The 17,641-nt window shown below is 33.0% G+C and overlaps 3 protein-coding genes across 4 annotated transcripts; 2 read left to right on the top strand and 1 right to left on the bottom strand.

Annotated features, from left to right (window-relative positions):
* Nucleotides 1–31: 31 nt before the first annotated feature.
* On the bottom strand, nt 32–3,886 carry LOC8265828 (3-hydroxyisobutyryl-CoA hydrolase-like protein 1, mitochondrial). The gene is made up of 13 exons (XM_048379195.1): nt 3,583–3,886; nt 3,340–3,481; nt 3,040–3,135; nt 2,840–2,919; nt 2,473–2,556; nt 2,052–2,136; nt 1,851–1,936; nt 1,632–1,753; nt 1,439–1,499; nt 864–962; nt 674–775; nt 548–589; nt 32–311 (listed from the first exon to the last, which is right to left on the bottom strand). Exons 1-13 carry the CDS (start codon nt 3,724–3,726, stop codon nt 183–185), a joined length of 1,272 nt encoding a protein of 423 aa, XP_048235152.1. The 5' UTR covers nt 3,727–3,886; the 3' UTR covers nt 32–182.
* A 1,723-nt stretch (nt 3,887–5,609) lies between these two features.
* On the top strand, nt 5,610–8,244 carry LOC8265829 (malate dehydrogenase). Its single transcript, XM_002511588.3, has 7 exons — nt 5,610–5,766; nt 6,382–6,540; nt 6,632–6,807; nt 7,016–7,293; nt 7,539–7,674; nt 7,775–7,886; nt 8,002–8,244. Exons 1-7 carry the CDS (start codon nt 5,724–5,726, stop codon nt 8,094–8,096), a joined length of 999 nt encoding a protein of 332 aa, XP_002511634.2. The 5' UTR covers nt 5,610–5,723; the 3' UTR covers nt 8,097–8,244.
* Nucleotides 8,245–8,374: 130 nt separating this feature from the next.
* On the top strand, nt 8,375–11,927 carry LOC8265830. Of its 2 annotated transcripts, XM_048379712.1 has the most exons (5): nt 8,375–8,752; nt 9,166–9,290; nt 9,622–9,889; nt 9,985–10,033; nt 11,402–11,927. In XM_048379712.1, the coding sequence occupies exons 2-5, from the start codon at nt 9,207–9,209 to the stop codon at nt 11,415–11,417; spliced, it is 417 nt and encodes a 138-aa protein (XP_048235669.1). In that variant the 5' UTR covers nt 8,375–8,752; nt 9,166–9,206; the 3' UTR covers nt 11,418–11,927. The 2 variants fall into 2 exon arrangements, with proteins under 2 accessions (XP_048235669.1, XP_002511635.2); XM_002511589.4 differs by lacking the exon at nt 9,985–10,033 and having other exon boundaries at nt 8,402–8,752.
* The last annotated feature ends 5,714 nt before the right edge of the window (nt 11,928–17,641 follow it).

Consider the following 17,641-nt stretch of genomic DNA (forward strand, 5'->3'; position numbering starts at 1 on the left):
CTATGCTTTGAGGAACTTCAATTTCCATGAAGAGATAAATAAAACTTCCTACATGTTAGATATCTATTTAGCTTGTAATAGAGTTCAATTTAATTGATAACAAATGATAATATTATTAAAACAATGTTTGCACTATCCAAAGTCATCTGTTGGTTAAATTTCCTATGACTTGCCTGTTGCAGCTATTGTAATTGGGTGAATGCTTCTCGCTGTTCTGTGGGAAGATCTAGATCAGGCTCCATTTCACTAAGCCGGGAGAAATAATGTTCCACCATGTCTTCTGACACTTTTTCCAAGCTAGGTGGGTTCCACTGCATATTTTAGAGAACATGGCAACATAATTATTGCTAATACATTTTTGTTTATAGAAACTAAATGTAGATTTTGATAATTTTAAAAAAGCACACAATTATGTTAACCTTACATCTACATTCTTCACTAAAATCTTAATAAACGGAGCTCTAATCTAGATTATCAAATGCCAAATCTAACAATGTCATGTATTATCCACTTCCTTGAATGGTGAGGAGTGACAAACAACTTATACCTTTGGTGCCAAGTCCCTGTCCACCATTCGTGCACGAACACCCTAACAAGGAATTAGAAAAGCAAAATAAATCAATTATTTGATTGTGGATCTTTTTACTGATGAAATAATTAAGAAGTATCATACCTCATAAAAGTCATTAGAAATCTGCTTAGATATTCCCTGTAAAGACATTCGGTATTCACGGACCAGACATTGATCAAGTGTTTGAAATCTACCTTCTCGTATCTAGAACAACCAACAGCAGCGGCTCAGGTCACTATGCAATTGTTTAAGAGGTGGTGAAGTCCTAGAAACATGAGTAGGAGGGACTCACAGATCTTAAGGAAACCTTCAAGCTCAATGGTGATGCTTCTTTAAGTCTTCTTAAAGTGGAATTGCAAAATGCATCGTTGGTTCCAGAAGCCTCACTTTCCTGAAAGAAAAATGATTATTTCAGCAAATTGAGTGTTTATGATGCTAGGGCAGCAATCTGACTGGCTAATTTGGTGTAGGCATTTGTAAGAAAACAATTATAGACCATCCCTAGTTGGCAATTCTTCCAGAAAGAGATAACATAAGGTAAGAAGTCAGCAGATATCCAAGAAATCACAATCCATTTCAAAGGCCTCAATAAATTTATCATAGGCCAAAAAGGTTCCAGGTCTTGTCATGACCGTGGAACATCTCCAAGGTAAACAGCTAAACTGATAAGAAAACTACCTCCCCTGAACAGGAATCTTCTTACAGTAATTGCTGTTTCAGAAAGAACATTTTCTTTTCACTTCTTTCCTCTGTGTTCATTACATTGTCAATTAGAAATGAAAAAGCTATAGGAAGATCAGACCTTCCTGTTATTTTCAAGATATGTTTTATGGAAAATATGTCTATTTTATAGCTCTGTATGCTTACCAAAGCTTCAAAAATTTCTTCAACAGTGTCATAGCCGAAACATCTATCAACAGTTTCAATCCTAAAAAGATATGGCAAAGGTTAGACATTTTGCGGTGCATTTTATGGAAGATAAATGAGAGCTGATTTGTTTGTTTTCAAGCACAATTTGGAACTAAAACTTCCATGAGTTGTTTCCTGCAATAAAACAAACCTGTGAAGTGCACTCATCTTATCTGGATGGACAAGGTCACCATATTTTTCTAAAGTTGCTTCAATGACAGAAGGATCATCGGTAACAAGCTGCCCAAGCTGTTGATCAATTAATTGAAGCCTCTATGGAGAACAAGAAAAAAGAAAAATACAGATTGATGTTATACAAACAAGACGAAGAAAACACAAAAAATGAAGACAAGGGTCAACCAGTATTAACTTCACTATATGAATAGTGTGTAGCTAGACCACAAGCAATCATTTCCACTCCATTGAGAGTTTCTCCAGTGAGAGCCAAGTATTCTCCTGCAAACCAGAATCCACTTCATATCCGAATTATACTAAAGCAAATTGATGATGCTCATCACATACCAACTTTCTCAAGCTCATTACCCATTTATCATTTAAATGAAAAGAATACCTAAATGACCAGGTAGATGGGAGAGATGGAAGGATGCACCGGCATCAGGGTGGAACCCAATAAGAGTTTCAGGGGTAGCAAAAACCTGAAGAACAAGTGGTGATAATTTTCTGTGTCCATGAACAAATTCATAACAGAGAAATTAAACAGAAGAAGCATCCAGCATTATTTCCACTGGATAATCACTAGAAAGAGGAAAAACTAATTGAATAATCCCTACTTGATTTCACAGCTTTTTAGAATAGAATTTCACAAGTTGAATAAACATATTAGAACAGTACCGAAATGATCTGATAAAGCTTTGCAGCTTTTCTAAAGCAAGAGAGAACAATAATAAGAAGATTCAGAAATATTTTCCCAAAAGCCAGTAATTGCACAGAAATGCAAAAGGCAATAAGTGCATTATTTTTCTGTTACATACAGTTTTATCAGTTGCAATGCGGAAAGTGCCGGGGATTGAAACCCCAGCTCCACCACCCATTGTAATGCCATCCAAAATAGCCACCTAGAAGAAGATAAATAGTGCACTAGTTACAAATTAATGAGTATCCTATTCCTGAAAACTGAACACACATAAAGGATTGCATAGTAATGCATGCCGGAGGAGATTAAATAATCAATAAACAAGTAGAACACAGCACACAAGTCATTAGTATACTAAGCAAATGTCCATAACCCAAATAAATATGGCAACATGAAAATTGCACTATTTAATAGTAACTATAGCAGATGAGAAGCTACTACTTGAACTAGCTATTATTGATTTTTTGGGAGTTTCAAATACTCACATGTGGCTTCAAATAGGTACCTAGTATGTAAATGAAAGTATACAGTGTCCTAAAAAATTCTTTACAATCTTCCAATTTCCCTGCACAAAAGAAATAACTTACAGCGACAAATAAACTCATGCATTGAATGATAGAATTGGTTTAAATGAATATTTTGTAATTGAGGTGTTTTCAAAGGCATAGCTTTTTAATCTCTTTACCTTTTTTTACCAAATTATAGAGAGTAACAATGTCTCCACCTGCACAAAATGCCCTGCCACTGCCCTTCACAGATTCAAAACAATAACTGAGTGTTCCTTGCAACAAAATATAATAATTTAAATCAGCAAAAAAAAAAAAAATACGCCAATAAGTGAAAGTTGGAATGTTACCTTCATCATCACAACCAACATCAGATTAAACCAAGATAATGAGATCCCAATCATGATAGGATTAAATGTTATATTATTTATTATCAAAAACACACAATTAGATCAGTAATTCTCACCTTAAATTAAGACTAAGAAAACTAACAAAAATTGAAAAAGAAAAATCCGAGGAACAAATTAGAAGAGTAAGCACCATATTAGTATTGAGAGCATTAAGAGCAGAAGGTCTATTGAGAATAGCGGTCCTTGAATAAGCTTTACCTTCAACTAATACCTGTATCAATGAGTAATGTCAATATCAATTAAATTATTTATTCAAAAAAAAGGAATAGTTAATTAAACATCATCAGCTGTTAAAGAAAACTGAAAAATAACTTGTTTGTCGAGATCATCATCATCGGTAGAATTACTGTTTGGAATAGAGGATAGGTTTTTGTTGTGAGAATGAGCGATGAAGCGCGCACGCTCTGTTTTACTGCGCCTAATCAGTAACGATGCTACTGCCTTAAATCCTTGCATTTTCTTTGTTTTCAGTTACAGAATTTGAATCTCGAAGCTCCACTTGACAGCGCCTGACTAGTGTTTGTTTTTTAATTGCAGTTTGCTCTGTTCGATTGAGATGTACACAGATACGAAATGACGAGTGCTATGCTTTTCCGTACTGTTTGACTACTAGGTCTTGTTTATTCTTATCCCGGATAAATATTAACCTTCACTGGACGACAAAACGGAAGGCTTTTTACCAGCGGTACTTTTTAGTTATAGCGTTGCTAATTAGTGTCCTAAATTTATTACTGACCGGGGAGAGAGCGTCCCAGTAGTCAATAAGAATTGCCGCTGAAAACCAGAAATAGCTACTGGTCTCTTGAGAAGGTTAGAAATTTATACCCAAAAATTATTCTGTCGCCAAATAGATAATACGTAGATATGATTGATGACGGCAATTTTGCAATAGGATCAATAAAGTGATTACTGATTACTGATTGCCTTATCACGATATCCTAAATCCTATAGTAGCCACTATAAATTAATTGTCTGTCGGGGCGTTTCATGTCTATTATATTTATTTTAATTATATATAATAATTTAAATTAATTAATTAATTAATAAAAATTTAATATTTCTAGAAAATAAATTAAATACTTTTCAATGTCTCTCTTAAATTTATTCTTTTGTATTCTCAAAATATTTTAATACAATAATAAAATTAAAATACTTATTAATTAATTTTTAATATCAAATAATATTGATATATAATTTATAATATTATTTTTTAATATTCAAAATATTACATTGTAGAATTAATATTTTTTTCTGATTAGCAAACTAATTTATTAGTTAATATAATATTTAATAATATTATTCAAATATTATCTTAAAAAATAATACCTATAATTTAACTAAAAATTAGATTATTAATAGATAAGATTATAAGATTATACATAAATTTAAATTTTATGTATGTCTCAAACATAATGGTACATATCAAAAGATTTTCATGCTTTAAAATTTAATAATTTATTGTTATAGAATTATTTTGTGTCATAAAAAATATTAATTTTAAATAATAGACTATTATTCAAAAATATTATTAAAATATAATTATTTATAATAAAAAATTTAAGACTAAATAATTTTTATAATCGCAAAAGATGATAATTTAATAAAATTTCGAGTATTAAATTTTTTATTTGACTTAATATTTAATTTTATTAATAAAATGATATCATCATTCCCTTTATTTTACAGGGCCTTCTATAATAGGAGAAAAGCCTTCTATTTTCATCAAATGATTCTCTCGTTACATTTTCATCGTTCGGGCTCAATCATCGATAAGATATTATACAAATAATCAATAAAAAAAAAAATAGTATGATATATATATTCTTTAATATATATATATATATATATATATATATATATATATATATATATTTATAAATATTACTACTATAAATAAATAAATATTTTTTAAATAAAATTTAAAAAGATTTAGAACGGTATAGAAATTTTTTATAAAAAATTATTATATAATAATATAAAAGTTATTTCTATATTAATAATTCCGGCGCAAAGATTTGACTGTATTACCAATTCTGATCTTTCAATATTTATGTTTTTATAAATTTTTGTTAAAAGCAAGTTTGAATATTTTCCCTCGAGAGGAGTAGTTCCATTAATTGCATGCAACCAAAAATAAAAAGAGAATGTGAAGACCAAGAACACGAAGCATGGAGATCATATATTATTAATCAAACTAACTGATAATTCGAAACGGTTTCATGATAAATGGTGACACTGACATGTACTGTTGCAACTGTTAAAGCACCGTATCTCATCACCATCGTCACGGTTATCTATATCCTCGATTTTCTATGATCTCGATCGCGCTTCCTCATCTCATCAATCCCTTATATAATAGTATAATTCATCTCCATTTTATCACCATCTCGTTTCTCTCTCTCCCTCTCTCTCAAACTGATCAATCATCCCTATAACTCACACTACTTTCAGCAATGGCGAAAGACCCAGTTAGAGTTTTGGTCACTGGCGCTGCTGGTACTCTTACAATTTCTTATTTCTTTAACTTTATATATGCCGATATGTTTTCTTTTTAATTTATTTTTTAAACAGAAGGTAAACCCGTTTCTAAGATGGGTTCTTTTCTTCACTATGTGGACACCTTTTATATCTTTTCAATCTGTGTGTTCGGTTTGTATTGGTATCTTTTTGGCTTGTCGTGGAGGTGCTCCTTTATATGCTGTCTTTCATGGGGTATTATATATTTAAGTACGTACAAGATATGATCATGTTATTTGATTGTAACAGTAACACTGCATTGGATTATAATACTTGTGCAGCTTCAAAAATTCTTCTGAGAGATGGAATTGGATTATAATACTGCATTGCTTCAAAAGATTTTGGTTGTTTTGTTTGTTATCATTCTGTCTTGGAAGTTAATAAGATATATGTGCAGCTTATTAAATTTAGAAAAGGAGCCTGTGAGAGTATTAATAACTGGTGCTGCAGGCAAGCTCAATCCACAGTTGCCTAATGTAGTTTAAGATTTAATTCAACTAATTTTTATCATTGTTAATGTTTTCTAATCTGTTCTCTGCATTTTTCATTAGCAAAGGAGATATACATGTAATTTTTATTTTTCTTAATTCACAGGGCAAATAGGCTATGCTATCGTTCCAATGATTGCAAGGGGAGTCATGCTAGGTCCTGATCAACCTGTAATTCTCCACTTGCTTGATATAGAACCTGCATATGAGGCCTTGAAAGGGGTAAAAATGGAACTTATAGATGCTGCCTTTCCTCTGCTAAAAGGTCCCGTCTTTATTTAACACTTTGGTGCTAGTTTGAGGTGATCTTACAAGTATCTATGTTGAGTTTCTTAAGTTTTGCCCTTCTTCCACAGGAGTTATTGCTACCACTGATGCTGTTGAAGCTTGTATGGGCGTGAATATTGCGGTTATGGTTGGTGGATTTCCTCGAAAGGAAGGTATGGAAAGGAAAGATGTGATGTCCAAAAATGTGTCGATTTACAAGGCTCAGGCTTCAGCCCTGGAGAAGCATGCTGCTGCAGATTGCAAGGTTGGAAATCCTCTCAATTGTTCTAAAGAATTACTTTTATTTATTACTTCTGCACTGCACATCTCCTGAATATCCATTGGTTAGCAGGATATTTGTCTGATTTATTCCTGTATCATTACTTTTTTTTTTTTGATATCACAAAGTACTACCCGAATTTTGATTTGATACCATACTGGTGTCTTGTGGTGGTGCATTTTTTGTTATGCAGGTGTTAGTGGTGGCAAATCCAGCAAATACCAATGCACTTATTCTGAAAGAATTTGCACCTTCAATCCCAGAGAAAAACATCACATGCCTCACACGGCTTGATCATAACAGAGCATTAGGCCAGATCTCAGAGAGGCTTGATGTTCATGTAAGCGAAGTAACGAATGTCATCATATGGGGAAACCATTCTTCAACTCAATATCCAGATGTCAATCACGCAACTGTCCAAACCAGCAGCGGAGAGAAGCCTGTCAGAGAACTTGTTGCTGATGATCAATGGTAGGATTTGGGGATCCTGGTTTTGTTGGTAATCTTGTAAATCTCAAGTATGCATCTAAATGGGCCATATCAGGTTCTATCTGCAGAAATTTCCAAATCCTTAGCATAACATTTCTTAATTTACTGATGCAAAAGTTTAAATGCTCAAGTGTTTGGAAATTCAGGATATTCATTAACATGCTGATTATCCATCTGCCCATTAAATTTTTGTCCATTAACACGTAACAAATTTAATTTGTTCACAGGTTAAACGCTGAATTCATCACCACAGTTCAGCAACGTGGTGCAGCGATTATAAAAGCAAGAAAGCTATCGAGTGCATTATCTGCTGCAAGTGCTGCTTGTGATCATATACGTGACTGGGTTCTTGGAACACCTAAGGTTAATTCATTTTTATCTTAAACATACTTACATCTTGCGGAACTTGTATGTAGAAAACTAACTGTTTACCTTTTCCGTTTGCTTTGCTTTTCATTTTCAGGGAACATGGGTTTCTATGGGAGTGTATTCTGATGGATCTTACGGGATCCAACCTGGTCTTATTTACTCCTTCCCTGTTACCTGTGAGAAAGGAAACTGGTCCATTGTTCAGGGTAAATTATTATCATTAGTTTTTTTGTTTTTTCTCTGTACGTGTTTAGTTTCTTGACTTATTGGGTCATAAGATGATGCTCAGTGCACTCAGTTGTCACATTGTTACAATGGCAGGGCTCAAAATTGACGAGTTTTCTAGGGCGAAGATGGATGCAACTGCGAAAGAGCTAATTGAGGAGAAATCATTGGCATATTCTTGTCTCAATTGAGAAATGCACTCAAATTTATCTTAGGAAAAATAATGAGAGACTTGTCCAATAAATAGTAATATAAATTAAGAGACAATTAAGGGAGCTTCTGTATGTAATTACGCATAATTCATAATGAAGAGAAAGTTTCATCTTTCATTGAATTTAATACTTTCCTTTTTGCCGCCTCATTCAGGCAATGTTGATTGCTCCAAAAGTAAGAATCTATTTGACTCATTTAATAGTACAAGAGTTGTATCTTAACTTGTTTTTATATAAAGGTTTTACGAATTTACAATAGCTCATATTATTAGAAAATTGTGAACATGAAAACCTAGAAAATGTTGAAGATATAAAGTAGATTGGAGGTATAGTTGGGGATGGTAGTTAAATTAAAAAACATACGTATGTAAGTGGAAAAAGATAACCAAAAACAAATTTTACTCTAAATTAGAGAAGTGAAAAAAAAAAAATCGAAGCAGGTTCGTTTCCGGTTTTGCAAAACCGACGCCAAACCCGATCCAGTGGCAATCCCTCGGACCCCTCACAATTAGGGGAAAAGAACTAAAACGTTTCGTTTTTCCAGTGACAGCAGCGGCAGACCGGCGTTCGGCAGCGGGTTGATTGCCCTCAGTATAGCACTCGCACCGTATCACTGCTGCCGCAATATCATTGCTGTAATCTTTTCGTTCCTTTTTTTATTTTTCCTTTATTTAGCTTTTTTTTCTTATTGGTCGACCAAGAGAGAGAGAGAGAAATGTGTGTTTCCAGTTTATAAACCGAACTTAGAACAAATATTTATGTTTCTTTCATACTTCGCTTTTGGAGATTCATTTTATGGTCGGGTAATATGCACGCCCAGATCGCGTACTGCACGCCAACTGTTTATGAAAATTTCTAGCTGAGTTTTTTGATTGCATTATCATCTACTCTGCCAAGAACTACTTTCAGTTTTTGTTTTCTGGAATTATCACACTATAAGAACTATTTTCTGAGTGTGCGAGTGAAAATTAAAAGGCTTTTGCTGTAATAGAAATCTTTCTCAAAACATTCAGCTATATTTAATCTCTTTATCATCTGTTTAAATTAGGTATATTCAGGTAAGAGTTCTGATTCCCCAAAAAAGAAAAGATGGATGAGAGTATGAAGCAATTCCAGCAAAGCTTGGTTGAGCTTGAAACTGAAGCTGAGCATCTCCTTTTAGCCCGCCACCAGGTCTTTGAAGTCGAATTCTTTGAACTTTTTTTGTCACATAATTCAATGCTTAGATATGTTTGACTGATCTCCTAGATTTGTAAAAGCAGAAAAGAAAATTCTCAATTGGACTTTTATGATGCCCACTAATTCATTTAATCCTGCCTAACAAAGCTTCAGAAATTTTTTCAGAAATTTTTAAAGGATAAGAAATGAACATAATGCCTATCTATTTTTAGGACTATGAATATAAAGGAATTTGAAGAATCGAGGTTTTTGTTTAATTGAGCCTGTTACAGTTGCTTTTTATGATCCTTTCTTTAGTTAGTGACTTTTAGCAATACGATTTCAGGTGGTTGAAAATGATAAAATAAGGAATGGGAACAGGGAAGCGTTGACTGCACTGAGAAAGAGAGCTCGGACAACAAGAACTAGTGTTCCTTCTCCTTTTGAGTCAATAATGAAGGATATTGGGAGGTCTGCTTCAAAGCCTTTGGTGAAGGAGGTGTGTGCTACATGTGGCAACCATGACTCCGATGAGCGTACATGGATGATGTTCCCAGGATCCGATGTCTTTGCTAGTATTCCCTTTCATGCTGCTCACACCATCTTGGAGACAGGTTTTTCTCTATAACTTCTACCTTCATTTCAATTTAAGTGTGAGTTAAGTTGACCAATATAGTAAGTTAAATACAAATATTCTGTTGCTAATCAGATCTGCAAGTTAAGTTGGCAATGCTGCTGCTACTTGGAGGCCTTGCTGGGTAAATTGGGTGCCTGCTAAAATTTAGCATTTAGTATGAAATCTAGAAATTCATTTTCCTCAAAAATTTCCATCTTGGTCTTTGGCATTTTTCATTTTGAGCACCTAGTAATCTGTTGAAAAAGGCCCTAATTCATGATTCAACTAGGTTCCTACTGCACTCTGGCTGTATGAAATAATTTAGAATTAAACACTGCCCCTATGCTTTTACATTTTTCCCCCGTAATGTGGCTTCTCTACAATTCACATCTAGACCCATGGAATCCTAAGTTAGGATTTGACAATTGCACCAAGTAATACGCTAATTAGAATCAAGCTTGTCAGCAATGAAAAGGAAATATAGTCTTCGTTTTTGTTCTTGGTGAGTGAAGAGTTAGCGGGCTTCCCTCTCCCGTGCTGGAAAACAAAATGAACAGAAACTTCTAGAGCTATTATGAAATGATTGAAACTAACACCAAACCCCAGAAAACTTATGGACTTATGATTCTCTGTTGAACTATATGTGATGTTAGCGGGTGAAAGTCAGTTTGCCTTTTAATCGTCTAATTTACAATCAAGTCATTTTTTGATAAAAGAATTACTGTCTTGGCCCTTTTAGCATCATTAGGTTTTGTTTCAACGAATTTTCTCCTTTTGCTGGCTAAGTGGGTTAGTGGGCTGCCCCTTCCAAATCAACAAGAGAATAGTATCGAAATGATTTTTAAAGCAGCATCAGCATCAGCATCTTGAAACTGAATACAATACTTATATTGTGACAGCATGGGAATGAAATAGGGCTCTTTTTAATTATTGCAACCAACAAACAAAGGTAGAGCATTGCTCAAGTAGAGCATTTTACAAAACAAAGGTAGAATTGGAAGATCTGAGGAAACTTAAATGTAGTCTCATCAATAAATCGAGCAGCTGAGATGTGCCTTACTGCCTCGATTTTTGTAGATAAATGAATCATTATCTAATTTGACCTACGTAACGGCTTAAGGATTGGTTATCTCTCAGGTGTCTGAATTAAACTAAGCCTTAGAAATTATTTATGCGGAAGTGTTGTTTGTAGACATTCACGAATAATTCTGGTACAGCATCTCTGGAAAGACAAAAAGAGAAAGAAAAAAAGAAAAGAAATGAGCCATCTTGTTGAGAGCTTCTCTCTCTCTCTCTCTCTCTCTCTCTCTCTCCCTATTCTAACCTTGATACTAAAGTTTTGCATATGGTGTTTGTGTTTGTGCGAGGATGAAGATGAAGATAGATTGATGAAATAATATTTTAAAAACATAGATATCAGGTCCTTGTAAATAAAATTTTACATTTTCCTCTAATTGAAGTTCATTGAGCTCTGAATTACGAATTAAATTTTGTATTTGTTTTCGTGCAGATCAAGAACGAGTTGACTATGAGGCTAAAAAACTGCAAAGCTATATAAAGGAGAAATCCTTTCTTATCTCAGAAAAAGGTGCCCTTGCAGACAAGATTAGTCCTGGTGTGCTGAGATCTCTGGTAGCCCTAACAGACAAACCAAATTAAAGCTCTGCCTCACAAAATATTTCAATCTTTGTTTATTTCAATTTAAGAATGATAAAAGGAGAAATTTACTAAGAAGGGAAATGTGTATGAAATAGTTACACCTGGGAAAGTGAGGCGTCCTCCTATAAGTAACAAAGAGGTGTATTCCCATAAGTGGCATGTGAAAGTTAAAAGAAAATTATGACATACAGCCTTGAAATTATGCTGGACGCAGTGACACTTTACCAAAAAGAAAATGTGCATTTTTCCCATCCCCTCCAAGTAGAGATAAGAATAGAGCTTTTGTAGTTCTGCGCACCTTCTGAAGCTTTTGCATTCAACTGTTGTAATATGACATATGACTGTTTTAGTGCCTTTCGGGATTGCTTTTTCCAGCATGTCGCGGTATCTCCAATTGTGTTAGTTCTATCTGAGTGTACGAAGATAGGACGAAAAAGACGACATGAATATGCATTTGTAAAATTTAGATAAAATTAATAATCATGAAAATGTAATATTCTTTGTCAGTCAAGGCTCCGTCGTCAACCCCCCCCCCGGGCCAGGGCCAGCGGGCTAAGTAATACTAATAATGATGCACAATACACTAATTTTGTGTGGGAGGTGCCAAGTATCAAAATTTGGCTGCACATTTCAATTTCTGCCCATTGCTTTATTTTATTTCTTCTTCTTCGTCATTGCATTTCATCGTGACTCAAAGCGTACCTTGAGGGGAACGTTGGAAGACTTTTTTTTTTTTTTTTCTTTCGACTTGTTTAGATCGAATCATATCATATCAGTACCCCTCAATTGGTTTAGGATTATATATTCATTGAATTGGAGAAAATCAATGTATAGTAATGATTTAACTTTACCTTTTATGGTGCAAGACTTATAATTGTGGAGAATTGTGAGAGTTATAGTCCTTTAGATTTTGTACGTGTGGACGTAGACTTCTGTATCCGAATCACACCATCATTCTATGTGTTTTCATTGTTCTCTTTCTCAGAATCTAACACATTTGCCTTCATTTTTGGATTGTTAGGGAAAGTAAAATGGGTATATAATTTTCTGCATGGCTTTACTCTCCTGCTAGGCCGCTGATGACAGCAGGCAATTTCTTCACGATGCACAAAATTAACGAGTGCTTTGTAATCACATGTGTGGAGGTGGCTAAGATATCATGTTCTTTTTATATATTTATTTCACATTTTTTGGAATTGCTTGCATCTCCATTATCTTGTGTGAGTATTGGTTTTTGTCCGTGACCACATAACAAATTATGGTTTCTTCTTGTTCTTTCGTTCCCAATGGTTCTCTTCCTTCCTCCCAAAATTAATTGTCAGAAAAGACTGGTGTCAGTTTCAGGGTCCATTTAGTTTTATCCTTTCACCTAAATAGTGTGGAAGTTTCGTAGGGACTGCTGAAACTGTTGAAGATACCATGAAAGACCCTTGTCTTCATGTTTCTATGTGGTCCATTTTTTACCAAAAGTTTCCACATGGTTTAGATAGCCATATGCAAAATGTTCGCTCTTTTTCTGTTTCACCTTTGCCCTTTTCTTTTTCTTGCCTTCATTTTTTCACCGAGAATAGTGATGCATGCCAGTTCTAGTATTCATTGATAAATTTAAAATGCCTACTGTTGATGGATTTTTGCATGATGAATATTTAAGAGCTGGTTTGTTTTTCCTGCATATGGAGTACAGATTGCACAGTGTTGAGTTATTACTTGCCATTAATTTTTCTTTTCCATTGTGATTTTCTCTGCTGAAGACTCTTGCACTAATGCAAGTAAGATCTGCTGAAATTTCACTCATCGTACAGCCACAACTTACTGACTGGTGCGGCACCCAACTTAATTCCCAACCCCAATTTCACCCCTTTCCCCGTGTGGGGGTGTTATCATCATGCATTTCGTTGCTTTTATTGATCATTTGTTTTGCTGGAGAAGGTGTTAGCTAGATTTTGACAAGGCCTGAATTTTGATGGGCGTTTAAATTGCTCCATATGTTCTACATCTATAGTACTGCTGTAGGTCGTATCCATTTCTATGCAAAAATGAATGGGGACCAATTCTTTTGCTTCCCTTTCTCTTTTTTCTTTTTGGCCGTCTTTTACGTGGCGTGAATGAGAAAATGCACTTTCATTTCTTCGTACTGTGGGAAAATGGGGGAAGAGTTCCTTGGTATGAGTATACAATTAGTAGCATTTAACTAACTAATCTCTTTGGAGCCTTTATGAGCCACAGCAAACTCTCTTTCCAATTCGGGTATAAAAATGCATTCAATTTTTGGCTAAAACACCCTTTTAAATACTCCTACCCTGGTAGAGTCGTGGTGGTTGCTATGGTAGTTGAAGGTGAACTTTACCGTGCTTCTTTATCCAACAACTATGGTAAAAAAAATTTACTATGATGTACATTTTTTCAGGATTAATATCTTCTCAGGTTCAACCTCAACGTGACCATCATTTTGTAATTTGGATCTTTTATTTTAAAATGAATAATTGAGATTTTATTAAGAATTTAAATTTAAATTTCTTATGAGAGTAATTATTTTAAATAATAAATCTCAACTATTAATTAAACATGACCTATTACGAGAATCATAATCCCATTTGATAACCTTTATTTTACTGGAGTCCACAGGTGTTTGATATTTATATATTCTAATTAAGGAACCATTAATTATAATTGATTTGTAGACTCTAATTTATCTTTTCATTCTAAAACTTACAGATAATTTGGTGAGAAAAACACATTCGAGAACAACAGTGAAATATGTTAGACAATAAACATGCCAATTACTTTCTCTTAACAATTTTAGGTGGACATATATCTTTAGAATTTTTATTGAATGTAAAGAAAAAGACATTTAAAATTCATTTTCTTAGCTAATTAATTATTATTATTTTCAATTTGTTCTTCAGAAGAAGTATATTCAAAGATGAGTTTTCTAGGCTCAAAAAATATAGTTATTTTATTTTTATAGAATGCTTTTTAGGAGTGCAACTCCGAACACTCTACATTTGCAAAAGGGAATTTAGAGAAAGAGGCATGCAAAGAAGGTGAAAATTTGTAAGATAGAGAGAGAGGCCCAGAAATCTACAATCTACAAAATCTTTTGTAGTAATGACTCTCACGGCATCAGCAAAAGAGAAATCATAATTGTAACAAGTGATCCTTTTATATATAAATATTATTAATTATTGAAGTAAAATAATAATAATTGTCTGACTAAAAGAGTAGACATTCCGTACAGAAGAGTCAACGTCCGTGTCAGCCTTTTAACAAATGCCACCAGCCTGTCCTCTCCTTTCTTTTGGACTATCTACTCCGTCTCTGCCCATTTCTGCATTCTCTCTCCTACCTCCCTCCTTTCTATAATCTCAACTCTACTCGCTCTGTCTACTCGGCACGTCGCTACTGAGGATATACTTGTAATTTCGTACCTCCGCCTCGACCAAAATTTCTTTCTCCCGTAGCGAGTACGAACTTCGTGCACGCGCGAGAGTGCACTGAAAACTGCTCGATATAAACAAACTACCTGCAGCAGCGAATAATACATCGTACGTTGAAGATACGATCGTCTTCTCCCCTAGGGGGAGTCTTTTGTTGTCTTACGATTTTGCCCTCTACTTGTCGCGTTATTTACACAAACGTACCCTGTCCAAAATAAAAGGACTAGTTATTTATATAAATTACATAATTAAGTCGGAGGGAGGTGGGCCCACTTCAGTTTGATTAAGCAGAAGCGGAGCATCAAATGGTTAATGATGTGAGTTTCAGTTGTACCCTTTAAATTATTCATGTTAAGTTAGGTAAGTCTTGGATGTCCATCAATGGAAGCATGTTTAGCAGAGACACAAGAGTTATTTTGGCCCCTGATTTCTTGTCAAAAATGAACTTTTCTACACAAAACCATACCCTCAATTTATAATCTTTAGCTCCAGATAAATTCTTTCTTTCAATTAAATGAAATGAAAAATCATTTTTTCCCTCTTAATCCAAGACTCATTTATATCTAAAATATTGAAGAAGATAAATTGACGAATAAGTCTGAAATCTGTAGAAATAAATTAAAATCTTAGCATGTTATATACATGCAGGGGTGTTAATTGTTCGTAAAAACAGTTTAGCATGATCTGTTAGTATGATGTTAAAATAAGCCAAAGCTTACTACTTAATTAATTAAAGGGTGTTGATTAATTAGCAGAGAGTTGAGAACAAGTGGGAGTTTGAGTTAAAGAGAAGTTACTAATAATTGAGTTGAAAGAAATGGAAGAGAATTGTATGGTAAAGAGAGTGTTATAGAGCACTAATTCCTTGAAGAGCTAAGTCCAAAGGATAAATTCAACACTCAAAATTACTAGTTTACACAATCAGACTATCAATTTCAAGTATTTGTTTCTTTTGTAATTTTTTTTGATTCCCAATGTAACTCTATTTTTTGCCAACCAATTAACTTTTACCATATATTTGGAAAACAAAATGAAACAGGAAAATAAGAGAGGGAAAGGAAAATAAAGTCACTTGTTTGGATAATGAATAAAGGATATAAAAAGGAATGAAAATAAAAAAGGTAAAATAATTTATGGGCCCATAAAACTATTTTTCCCCTAAAAAACAGAGAGAAAGTGGAAAAAAATAAATTAAATTATTATTTTACTTTCATAATAATTTAATTAATAAAAAAAGGGAATTTATGTATTGAACACTAACTTTTTTTTCCCCAAAAACTAAAAAAAAAAAAAGAAAAGAAATAGAACTTGATCTATTTTCTTTCTTTATTTTATTTCCTCTCTTATTTTCCTTCCTATACTTTTTCCCAGAGGTTTAGTCTCTATTTAATTTCTTAAATTTAAGCTTTCCCTTTTAACTTTTAATCTGTTATCTTTTATTTCTTATTTACAAATTTATTTTATTATTTGGTATTTTAAGATCTAAAGAAATGGTTAAAAAAGTTTAAGTATCCTGATTCATTGGTCGGTGTACTTGCAATCTAAGCAAAATTTAGGGCAAACAATGATGTTTGTTCTTGCTTGGAGAAATTCTTTACGTACTTTGATATTCCCAACTTCTTTTATAGTATTCATCAATTCTGTCCAATGATGTTTAACACAAACCTCAATCAAGATTTTTCTATTAAGCAAAAATGTGCTTCAAAAATTCCACATATAAATATATCTTTGGAGTAATTACTACAAAATAAATATTAAATAAGATATTTTTCTCAAAAATCAAAATTGGAACTATTTAATAAAATATCAAAGTCAAAAAATCTGATGAAGACTTAATTCTTTCCTCTGAATGTGCATTGAGAATGATTAACTGAGAGATGTCCCCCTTACAAAGAAAAAAGAAAGAGTGGAGGAATTTAATTTAGGTGGCATTAAACATGTTTAAAATGCGGTTGATTAAAAAGTGACGTAGATCCCAAAGGCCCACAGCATAGTTGGAGACATCATCAAAAGACCGGTACGTATACAACTAATCAATGTTCCATCTCAAAAATTATGCTAAACAACAATTACTGACCTTTTGTTGCAATTTCAGTGGAACATGAACTCCTTGTTCGGAAGCATGTTCAAGCTGCAAGAACAAAAACGGAGTCTGGAAAATTAAGAGGATGAATCGAATTTCTTTTTGTTCCATCCTTTGAGAGGGTTGAATCGCTACGGTCTCATCATTTTCCACGTGTAAATATAAATATTTTTTTTGAATTAATCGTCTATTTATATATGTTATTATTATAAAATTAAATTTATAATTATAATTTAATAAATTTTTTATATTTAATATTGGTTTATAATATTTTAGAAAATAATAGCAAAACTGAAATTTTTAAATTTTTATAAAATTCTAAGATTTTTTAATATAATAATATAAAATTATTTTAAAAATATTTATTTTTAATTTTAATATTATATAAATTAATACAATAAAAAATATAATCGATATTACTATTTTTTAGAATTAAAATTAATTTATTGTTGAATAAAATATCAAAAATATTATTTAAAATATTATTTCTAAAATTAAAACTATTATTGAATTAAAAATTTAATTTATTAATTAACATAATAATATAATAGAATAAAATAATAAAACTACA

Source organism: Ricinus communis, chromosome 1, assembly GCF_019578655.1.
Source record: "Ricinus communis isolate WT05 ecotype wild-type chromosome 1, ASM1957865v1, whole genome shotgun sequence".
Classification (NCBI taxonomy): Eukaryota; Viridiplantae; Streptophyta; class Magnoliopsida; order Malpighiales; family Euphorbiaceae; genus Ricinus; species Ricinus communis.

Bases quoted from the DNA above. Each gene is read 5' to 3' on its own strand.
- LOC8265828 (XM_048379195.1), bottom strand. From the start codon at position 3,726: ATGCAAGGATTTAAGGCAGTAGCATCGTTACTGATTAGGCGCAGTAAA. The intron at 2,920-3,039 runs GTAAAGAGATTA...TCTTTTGTGCAG, and splicing joins CTATAATTTGGTAAAAAAAG to GGAAATTGGAAGATTGTAAA. The intron at 776-863 runs GTGAGTCCCTCC...TGGTTGTTCTAG, and splicing joins TGAAGGTTTCCTTAAGATCT to ATACGAGAAGGTAGATTTCA.
- LOC8265830 (XM_002511589.4), top strand. From the start codon at position 9,207: ATGGATGAGAGTATGAAGCAATTCCAGCAAAGCTTGGTTGAGCTTGAA. The intron at 9,291-9,621 runs GTCTTTGAAGTC...ATACGATTTCAG, and splicing joins TCCTTTTAGCCCGCCACCAG to GTGGTTGAAAATGATAAAAT. The intron at 9,890-11,401 runs GTTTTTCTCTAT...GTTTTCGTGCAG, and splicing joins TCACACCATCTTGGAGACAG to ATCAAGAACGAGTTGACTAT.
- LOC8265829 (XM_002511588.3), top strand. From the start codon at position 5,724: ATGGCGAAAGACCCAGTTAGAGTTTTGGTCACTGGCGCTGCTG. The intron at 6,541-6,631 runs GTCCCGTCTTTA...CTTCTTCCACAG, and splicing joins TGCCTTTCCTCTGCTAAAAG to GAGTTATTGCTACCACTGAT. The intron at 7,294-7,538 runs GTAGGATTTGGG...ATTTGTTCACAG, and splicing joins CTTGTTGCTGATGATCAATG to GTTAAACGCTGAATTCATCA.